Below are 11,103 nucleotides of genomic sequence, written 5' to 3' on the forward strand. Positions count from 1 at the left end.
CGGATGGAAAGTGAATATTGTTATAAATCATCGAGCAAGTCAGCAGTGGATTAATAACGCGTTATTAAAATTGTCCTGCTCTCCTTAACTTTATTCCGAACAGCTTAACGTATCTGTAAACAACATTATCACCCTTTTTATATCTATTTATCATATAAAGAGGTATAGATTCATTTTGGAACTCGAATTGTCTCTTCAGGGTATTTTAAGTAAGCTATATGTTTCCATTAAATACTCATTTCATGGCTTTCACTTTTATTTAGTAATAAAAGAAATAACCCAATCTGAACTCACTACAAAATAAAAGTTTAAATGGCAAATTACAATTATTTTATTTGCAACGCAGAATAATAGAATAAATGGAATAGTTAAAAATATATTATGAAATAAAAACTGTTAATTACAACTTAATTTAAGCTTAAATAGTGTAATCCTAAATGTACCGTCTTATTTAGGCTACATAGTAAAAAATATAAATTCTTGTAGTACTATGGTGTGAGGGCCAAGAACATGTTTGTGTATATAGATTGTTACGTTAGAAAGTCCATGAAGTAAAGATTCAGTATTAGATTATGTAAAAATGTGATTCAATGTTCCGTTCAATCATGGCCAGATTGTCAATGTGTGACTTCTAATTTAAGGAAATCGGAAAATCATGAAATAAAACTATAAATTAACTAATTGGTTGAGTTAATTTTCGTTTAAAAGCCGGCTTAAAATAAAATTTAATCGTCAACTCCCTAGTTTTTTTTAAGATTTTACTCGTATTCATACTATTTAAAAAAGTTCAACACAACATAAAGTTTGCTTTTCTGTCAATTCCTATTCCTATCTGCTATGTTTTATTTGATCACCTTAATTTATACAAAATACTCACGATTTTGGCCGTTTATTAAAACTGTAATCCCAACTAAAGGTCAAATAAAGCTAGATCACCAAGATACAGGTTGTTTTACAATAATTTTTCTTTGGATATCAAGAGTAAGAAAGCAAAACCGATCGTACATTTCAATCATCTGTTTTATTCATTATTTGATTATTACGCACAAAGTTTAACCCTAAACTGTGCTTGCATCTGCTTATAGTAATGCTATATAAAGTTATAACCGGGTTTTGGACTTATTTTATTTTTTCACCCATCAAATGTTATACTATTGACTATTCTAAGGATGAGACTAGAGCTATGCCACGAGAGTGCACGTTGTCCAGGTCTAGTGCACTGTGCAGTGTTCGCACTGGGCCACCTATAGCGGGCTGAATTATAGTAATGCGCGTTTTGGTTATTAAAAGCGTTTTGCATGCGACCACCCACGACGTGGCATTCTCTCTCGCCGCTGCCATGGGCCATCCGTCTGCCTTACACCTCCCATGTGCCGTTAATTACATAATTAACTGGATCATCGGTAATTAGCTGTAAGTAAACAAGGCCAGTCAAAGGTAATTACTTTGATGGTCCGGTTACATGGACATATTTTTGAAGTCAAAGACGATTGTTGGAATTCCTTTATGATTTTAGCTTTTCATATTTCCTGTTTTTCATTTTGACTACCGGTTTTAAAATTGACATAAATCAAGTATTGTATTTGGATAAATTTTGAGGAATAGAACTTTTTTGTTTTCAATAATTTACATCAAACTCGCCTTTTGAAAAGTTGCGTTGAAGGAAATATTTTGTAACAGTTTGTGACTTCAGGTGTCATAGTTTTTTTAAAGTGTGAAACGGATTAGCACTTTTTACTCTGAAACAAGCTGGATGAAAATGTATGCACAATGAATAATATTTAGAAAGAAAAACCGTCAAAAAATCTGTCGAAATCGGCTGAACACAAATAAAATAGTGCAATAATTACACGCAAGGGTTTATTATTCCCCGGCATTTATTTTTTATCTAAATTTTGTTTTATAACCTCTTTAAAAAATCTCTGAGCCAAAGGAACAATTTAAACATAAATTACCAAATTAAACGTAGTATTTCTTTTAATTTGTAACCTCCCTTAGGCCTACATGCATAATAAAATTGCAGTTTAGTTTATTGTAACATTTTCCTTATAATAGCTTCATAGAAAAAAATGCATATTGCGAGGATCACTTATAAGTAGATCAAGAAAAATGGTTGCAATAAATGATACAATTCAAGTATTAAAACAGCCAAATAATAAATATCATCATTGTAGAATACTATTACAATTTTAATAGGTAACAAAATCTTGCATTGCGGTTTAAAATTGCCATAAAATATTTATTCAGATTAGAAAACCCTGGGATTTGCTTCTCGAACAGCTTCACAAAAAACTGCCCGATGGGATTTATTTAGAGCTAATATTACGCTCCCAAGGTCTTCAGGAATGGCCACTCGAAATAATGCAATTCCGCCAGATTTAAAAGCAAAATTAGGATGTATTATTTATACGCAGCTCCTCGTATTTCAACTTAAGTGCACATGAAAACATCGTCGCCTAGTTTTCCTCTTGTGTGTCCAAGCTGTATAATTAATCTACATAATTTAAACATCTGAGCAACCGCTAAGTCGACCTAAAGAAACAAGTTGTTAACATTCGCATGACTAATTCTACGAGCCTGCCTGCACCGGTACTCAAATAATACAGCAATTAGGGATGGGAATTAAAGCCGCGGATCTGGTAATCAGGACTTTATCAGCAATCAGCATGCAGCGGGGTTGCTCACGTCACTGCTCGCTCAATGCTCACAGCTCGCTTCTCGATGCTCGATGCTCACTGCTCAGTACTTCATCACCCGTCGCTGCCGTTTTCTGTTTTTTGCCGGCTACTGGAATTTAGAGACCTAATTAAAGTGAATATATGACCCTTTTAGAACCGACTTAAAGAAAATAACAAAACGATCCTCTTTAGGATCCGTTTATACTAAACATAGGCGACTCTACTTTTGATATAAACGTTTTCTAATTATTAACTACTCGTTGCCGTTGCCGCTGCTAGTTACGCGATGTTTATGCTAAGTGCCGCCCGCCGCGCAAGTCCGGTGCCAAACAGGCGAGTATTGATGGCGAGTATTATGTGTAATTAAACTATCGAGAACTTTTTGGATCGTCAAAAGTTGCCGGCAATTTGACACATTTTTACCCCATATAAATGCAAATCAGCAGGAAGGCGGTGATAAACAAGAGCGTTTACCAGGAGTTTGTTTCAATTAAGCTCGTTCCGAGTGTACTAACTACCGCGGATTATTTTCCCGTCATTTATACAAACGAGAGCATATTTACAACACTATTTACATAAAGTTAAAGATAATGAATAGTTTAATATTTTGCCAAATGTCCAAAATAAACCAATGAGAAATGATTAAATTATAACTTCTATTTTGTTATGCTCATTATAATCTCTACAACATCGCGATGAAAAGTTAGTATTTACAACACGTAAAGGAGTAATTGTTGTTAAGATGTTAGAAGTTTGGTGATGCGCCTTGTGTGTAACAAGAATTACTGGCGGAATGTCAAGGATATGTTGAAAGAGTGACATGATTAGTTGAGCAGTGACTGGGAGAAAGCTTCGCAGATTAATCCGAGGAGAAAAGTCGGCGGAGCAAGATATAATGTGTCTAACCATCAGTTGATTTGGTTGAACTCAGAACACCAATAGACCAAGATAGTCCGAGTATAACACATAAGTCAGGGTATGAGTAGACCATAGACAGACCAGGATAGAGCAAATATGACTCAGGATGGGCGGTTCAAAGGCAAGATGACTGTAGACCAATAGACCAGGATGGTCCAAGGATAACACATAAGTCAGGGTATGAGTAGACCATAGACACACCAGGATGGACCAAATATGACTCAGGATGGGCGGTTCAAAGGCAAGATGACTGTAGACCAATAGACCAGGATGGTCCAAGGATGACTCAGAAGGGACCGCCTCTCGTGACAGGATGAGTAGCCGAACACCGTAGCCGTTGCATCATCGACATCTAGTCTTCGAAACATTTCTTTCACTAATTATATTTTCTAATTGCCGCTGTGGCCACCCAATTAGCAGAGAGTAGGCAAACGTTTGAATTGACCGAATCCATGCCTTAACGATTATTGCCTTTCGGTGAAAGCCGAGGGTAACGATAGTCGTTGACGAACTAACGACGAGCGTTTGTTTCATCTTTATCTAAATGCCTACAATTTTTATCTCAGACCTGCTCTAATTAGGAATTCCGACAAAGGAGGTAAAAACGTAATTTACACGAGCAGGTTATGAACTATTTAGTAAATGACTTCACTTAACACTAACTAAATTTAACGTGTCGTAAATAAGAGATATTGTTAAATGGGAATCAGTTAACTAACGACTTTAATCAATTATAGAAGTGAAAGAATGTGTTACGAAAGTTTATTGTCCTCTCACTTAGGAAATTTGGTACTTATTACACATTATTTACTGCCATAGCAGCCAGACAAATTTTAAATCGATGTCCGTTATACCATGCTTTGAGCTTTCAATTTAAAGAGTATCTTTTAAGTGACAATGTGCCAACAGTTTAGCAATTTAGAACATGATTTATATGACTAAAATCGCCAAAACATTTTGTTCGCTTTTGTTTAGCTATGACTTTATTTATGATTTTAAAGTTGACGCTAAACAGATTATTAAAATGTACTTGTACAATCAAAACACAAGTTAGTAAACTAGGTTTTTAAAAGCAACGGCTATTTAAAAAAATTAACTAAATCCTAACTATTCCTACTAATAATCCTCGAACCTTTAGGTGTGATTTATCTATAGCACAAATATTGCTATGGTTATTTGCATCAGTTTATTCTAGTTACTCAAAGCTATGATCTTTGCAGGTCCAAGGACGAGAAGGATAAAGAGGAAAGACAAGCGACCGGAGGAGAAGAGGCCTCGGACAGCGTTCAGCGGAGAGCAACTTTCTCGACTCAAGAGTGAGTTCTCAGAGAACAGATATCTGACGGAAAAGCGGCGACAAGAACTGGCGAACGAGCTGGGACTGAATGAGGCGCAGATCAAGATCTGGTTCCAGAACAAGAGAGCCAAGATCAAGAAGGCCAACGGCACCAAGAATCCGCTGGCGTTGCAACTGATGGCCCAGGGACTGTACAACCACAGCACGATACCCCTCAGCAAGGAAGAGGAAGAACAATTAGCTGCCCAGGAGGCGGATGAATAAATGGTAAACTATGTTCTGTACTTTGATGTTCCACTGCGCAACAGTTTTGCTAGACAACCTATGTTAAATAATAATCATATTTTCAATATTATACTTCAACGATATTTTTGGCAAATATCATCCATTAGGGCGTTTAAATTACTTCAAAGATGTATTCATGAAGTGTGGTCAAAATAAGTAATTAATGTGATCATGAACGAGAAGTATCTGGTGGTTTTACCGCATAACTTGAATTACTTGGGTACTTCATATTTTACACCACTTACACTTACTTTTTTTACACTTACACCCTCATAGCAAATTCAATTTTACCTTTATGGGAAAGTATGCCTAAGTATATATATTTTATACAAATTATTTGCCAAGATAGGAAGTTCTTGCACAGACCAGACTTCCAGAGAGGTTCATGAGGATGTGCATTCAGCCTTCAAACACGTTAATGATCAGTTGTTCAGTGTTGCCTTACCTGTCAATGAGATAGTTTGGTGCTACCTCGACTTACAATCGTGCTTGTTCACACATGCGCAACGGATCGACAATGGACAATGTTCTCTGTCCCTGTTTCTTCTTCTCTATTTCTCTTTCTCTAGCTTCTCTATCCTTTTTCCCCTTTCAACAACAATGAGCAGCAGTATCTGATTCCATATCAGCATTGTTCCATACTGTGCGCTGTCGTATCTTTAAAATCGAGTACGGTTGGTCTAATTATTTACATAAATGGTGAAGTATCATGGCGCATCAGTGAGGTATCTTTTATCTACTGCAAACAAAAGGTTATGGCTGTTGATATATTTGGTCCCCTGTTCGAAAACCTACAGCCAGATGTTTGCAATGTTAACTCAAGCTAGAGAATAATATTTTACCTAATGATTACAGAGCTCGAAACTCTACGTATATTGACATAAAATAAATTCTACAAAATTTAACCACGGATGCAGTACTTAATTTAAATTTTCTCTTAGACCTTAACTTGATATTCCTCTATGAAAGTATTGCTTAAGCCGCATAAATTCTTTTCATTGAAATTCTTCCAGCACTGAAGGTGTTTTAAATACAACTGTTACATGATATACATGTATTTATTTACGTTAAACGTTTGTTTATGAGATAAAGTTTGGCTATAAATACAGAATTGAACTAGGCTGGGTTGTTTGGCAAGCAAAGAAGAGATTATATATCATAAGTGCTGTGTTTGAGCATAAATCAATACTCTTTAGAATGCCAACCACGTTGTAAAAGTAAAATATTAGTTTCTTACGTAAGCCTTTTCAAACACTTATTTCAAAGAACCAGTAAGTACGAAGTACAACCCAAATACAAAATGTACCAGGAAGTTAACGTCAGTAACCTTGGGAGACGAGTCGCCGAAGTACTTCTCTGTGCGTCCACGTTGGGTTGTGAGCAAATTAGCGCTGTTGGAGTGAAAGGCGTGGAGCGGTGATTAGTGGTGCGAACGTCCAGAGAAAGTCCTAACTAGAAACAATTAATACAGCATGGCCGGCATCCGATGTGAGGCCCGTGTATCCTTTTAGGGAATACGGCGATATGTCGTTGTAGGACATAGCACGACACTATGCAGGAGGTGGAGTGAATAGGGTGTTCCTAGACTCTACGCCGTTGGCTGTAACACGATCCTGGACTCACCTTTTCTATCTCGGGGAGTTATATGGTGTTCGTATACTCAATATTGTTGATCTTAAGGTGTTCCTGGACTTACCTTCTCCACCTAGGTCTGTAGATATGTTACTAAACTGCATACAATTGGTCTTAACACATTCGTTAGGTGTTCCTTACCTTTTCCAGGTTAGGAGTGGATATGGTGTTTTTATACTCAATGTCGTTTGTCTTAACACGTGCGTGGACTTACTTTCTCTACCTGCGCAAAGGTGTTCCTAATATTCTTTCTGTTGGTTCTACTACATTTTCAGTTTTTGCATACACCACCAGGCAATGTTTGGGCATTTTTTTTTCAATGGTGTTAAAGGATGTATTTTTATCCAACATATACCTCATCCAATCACGAGTGAATATGGTGTTCCTAAACTCTGTGTAGTTGATCTTACATTTACTTACGTGAAATTTGCAGGTAATTTCTTTACCTCTATGATATGCAGTATGACCTCAGAACCACGACATCTGCACCTTCCCCTTCATAGAATGTGTAGGTTTTATTTGGTTCCATCCCATAGGATGTTATCAAAATATTCTCGCGAACTTTCTAAAACGCAAAGTGAGTGAGGTGCTACTGGGAGAAAGGTGATTTTAAACTATTCACAGCTATTACTTCACACAGTTTTAGAATACATATACTTAAAATCTTGCATGTGTCCGTTTTATTAGGCGATTCTAATTTTAAGATACCTCAACATAACCATAAGCTAGTGAATTCTTATGAATGTTGTAATTATTATGAGAGCTTATGTTTTAGTGGCATCTTAGATTTAATATCTCAGAGTTTAAAGGAGTATTGTCTTTGATATTTGTTAAATATATACACACAAACATAACATTTGGCCTGTTTGGCTGCCGAAGAAAAATAGAGGAGTGAAAGATTACACTTTTGGCCGCACGCCATTGTGGATGACATATCTCGATCGGATGAAAAATTACACCAAAACTTTTCTCGGTCACTAACCGGACAAATCTAACTGTTCAAAAGCTCTGCTTGATTTTGAAACAGCTACAATTGCACTGTTAAGTACCACACAGAGAGTAGAGGTTTAGTGAGAACTATCCGGAACTATCGAGTCTTAAGTCTTCGCGAAAGCATTAGAGGGAAGTATTTATACTGAGTCGCAGACTAGGGACCGTTAGAGTGGGGACGTTGCAAGAGCTAATTGAGGCAGTTGCAAGTGGTGAAGACATGTGCAGCGGACAGTTTGCAGTTTGCAGTTAGCAGTCCGAGCAGTCGCCATACTCGAACGACCACTTTGAGTTCACATGCGCCTCCCGGAGCGTTACTGCGTTACTGCTTTAGTGCGTCACACCGTCACGTTAACGTTACGAGCGGCGAATCTTTTGTGAAAAAATAACCTTTGTGAGTCGAGCGATGTGTAGAACCTCAGTTGCTTCCAAACGGTCTCTTAACTCGTAGATCGCTTGAGAAAATCGGTTGGCGGTATATTGCTCTCAGACTTGTTTTATTTTCTGAAGCCGGTTCCGATTTTTAGTTTTCTTTTTCTGTTTGTTTCCAAGAATCACGCGCAGGAGATTGCTTTTATTTATTTTGTTTAGAAATATAGCTTTTTATTGCGTCGATGAATACTTAGTTGGGCTTTTGTAGATTTGTAAAATTAAGGATACTTTAAAAAAGCCTCCTTTTTGCTGAAGGTCCCTATAATAACGTAGAAAAAAAAGTATCTTTTGTGATAAGATCTGTTCTCACATACGACACATACCTCCTCAAAAATCCTTAAAGTTTTACAAAATTAGGATACAACTGAAAAGTTCATCTTCTTCTTATCAGAAGGGGTTGTAATTTCAGAAGCATTGCTTAAAAGGTGTTGAATATTATGAGCGCGATTTCAAAGTTCATTTATTCATTACATGTCAATCAAATATACACACTCAACAATAAAAAAGCTATAAAAAAATGGTTTTTATTATTTATTGTAACATACGACTATAAGACATTCACGCAAACAAAAATAATGGTGTATACGTATACTGAAGGTTCTAAATAGTAAATTGACTTTTAATTAGTTTTATATTTGTATGTATACAAATTAACCTAATAAACGAGTTCAAAAAAATGAATTATATTATTTTGCTGTTACAAAAGTTCATATCTGTAACTTTATTCCGATCGCAGGAAAACACACTGTAATGTTCTGAGATTTAGATAAAACATGTATTTGATTGATATCCATAAATTCTTGAGGTAATTTTGTTGACAGTCTAATTTGTGTTCTTAATATTCATATTGGCTAAAAATATTATTAAACTGGATGACATTTAGTTATAAAGATTAAATCTCTATATAACAGCGTGAAATGGTGAATATTATAATGACAATGTGTTTTATTTTGTTTCAGGGACTGCAGGAGTGTATAGTGATTTCAAGCTTGAAGATTTCCGTCTGTTTGTACAAACACACCTATTGATATGATTCTTAAACTAAAAGACTTTATAAAGAACTAATTTTTGGACAGCCCATAAAATTCAAAACCTCTCTGGTTTCATATTTATATTTCAATTTCAAAATTTTTGTGTTGTGAAATTTTTTAGTGTTTGAAATAAATATGATTACAAATAAAACGAATCAAATAAATGTACTGTCATATTAAATTCATTTTTAGTATGATTGTTTATTCTGATATCTTGTCATTGTTAATTTAATATGATTTCACTTAGCTACCAAAGTAAAAAAGCTATACCTAATTTACCTAGTTTGAAAATAATTACACGGGAACAACTTAGTACTGTATTGTATATCAATTGAAACTTTATAGAGAAGTAATGTTATGACGTTAAGCTTGGAAAACATGTTTAACTCAAAATATTACACGGAAAACAAATTCAACTCTTTTAATAATGATCAATGTTATACCACGGTTTAAAATTAGTGCGTATAGATAAAAAAAATTAATTACTGTTCAATAATTGTAATAAAAATAGTATACACATTTTTTACTTAGTCCGAAAACATGGTTGTAGGAATATGTTTATTCCAACCATGTTTTTATGTATTATCGATATTATGTTTGATTTGGGAAATTTGTGAAGAACTTACACAGTATCATGATTTTAAATCAGAATTTAAATTTATAAAGCTTGCTTGAAAAAATGTAGTAATAAGAGACACAATGTTATTTTTTGTATGAATTTCAATTTGATCAACTGGTCATATATATTATACAAATTGAAACATCAGTATTATTAGGCATTGAACAGACGCATTAACCTTGATAGTTTGAACAACTAAAAACAAGCATAAGAATTATCAGAAAATTAAAGCTCTACCAACTATTACGAATGTGTACAAGCTTATAACTAATAAACATATACTTAACTTTGTTGCAGATGAACTAACTTTGCACAATAATAAAAATAAATATCGCCCTTCGATTTGTGTTGTTTTTTTCGTTAAATTTTAACAAGATATTTATTATATATTGTACACAATGTAAATAACAAAAGGGATGTGTAAATATTAATATTATAGTTGTATTTTACGATAGTAAGACTGGTTATTTGCGCAATTCTTGGAATTAACAGCTGAACAAATGAAAAATAAAATATCGAAGTATGGAAAACTACATGCTTCACTTAGATCGATATGATATTGAAACACTTGGAATCCAAAAGCTTGTATAGTATTTATATAGCGTTTGTTGTAATATATGCTTTAAGAGAATCTGTGGGTGTAAAAAAGAATGCGATTTGTATAGCTATTTTGGATAGATGATAGATAACTTCGATTCTTCGAACTCTGTTGAAAAATCGTCTATTATCAAAACGTGTATAACATTTTCTATTTCTTCTTTTTACATACTAAGCTTGATGAGTGTTGTTTTGTATGTAATAAAATATTTAATTATTATATAAATAAAATATGTATAAATGTGAGATGACCATTTTTTTCCTGCATCAACTTTTACTACATAAAATGAAGGTTCTTATTGTCCTTGAAAATGCTGCGAGTAATCATTAATAATGGATCATGGACAAAGACATAATGTGTCTTGTATACAAAGCTGTCATTAAAGGACGAGAGCTCCACGCCTTGTACAATAATGATGAGGGCGTAAGTATTTAATGAACATACATTTAATACTGTACAAATAGCTCAATCTCCTACAGAAACAATTTCCTCTTTGTTATGAAGTTTTACTTCAGTCATGAAAATTAGTCATCCTCTTTCCAACAAATGACAATTACTGTAGATGTAACGAAATTACGAAATATTTCTGGGTCTGCACAAGGTTTAAGTAGTCCCCAGCTTTC

At 34.6% G+C, this 11,103-nt stretch overlaps 1 protein-coding gene across 1 annotated transcript in view; it reads left to right on the top strand.

Moving 5' to 3' along the window:
• The window catches only part of LOC128998906 (homeobox protein engrailed-1-B-like), a 57,458-nt gene extending 46,742 nt beyond the window's left edge, over nt 1–10,716 (top strand). Inside the window, exons 2-3 of the mRNA XM_054425262.1 lie at nt 4,817–5,160; nt 9,192–10,716. Of these exons, the coding sequence (XP_054281237.1) occupies nt 4,817–5,157 (341 nt within the window). The 3' untranslated portion in view covers nt 5,158–5,160; nt 9,192–10,716. The remainder of the gene's footprint in view (nt 1–4,816; nt 5,161–9,191) is intronic.
• Nucleotides 10,717–11,103: the final 387 nt, after the last annotated feature.

This window comes from Macrosteles quadrilineatus, unplaced genomic scaffold (genome assembly GCF_028750875.1).
Source record: "Macrosteles quadrilineatus isolate MER2022 unplaced genomic scaffold, UCM_ALF_1.0 Scaffold_7__1_contigs__length_78375512, whole genome shotgun sequence".
NCBI classification, from domain to species: domain Eukaryota; kingdom Metazoa; phylum Arthropoda; class Insecta; order Hemiptera; family Cicadellidae; genus Macrosteles; species Macrosteles quadrilineatus.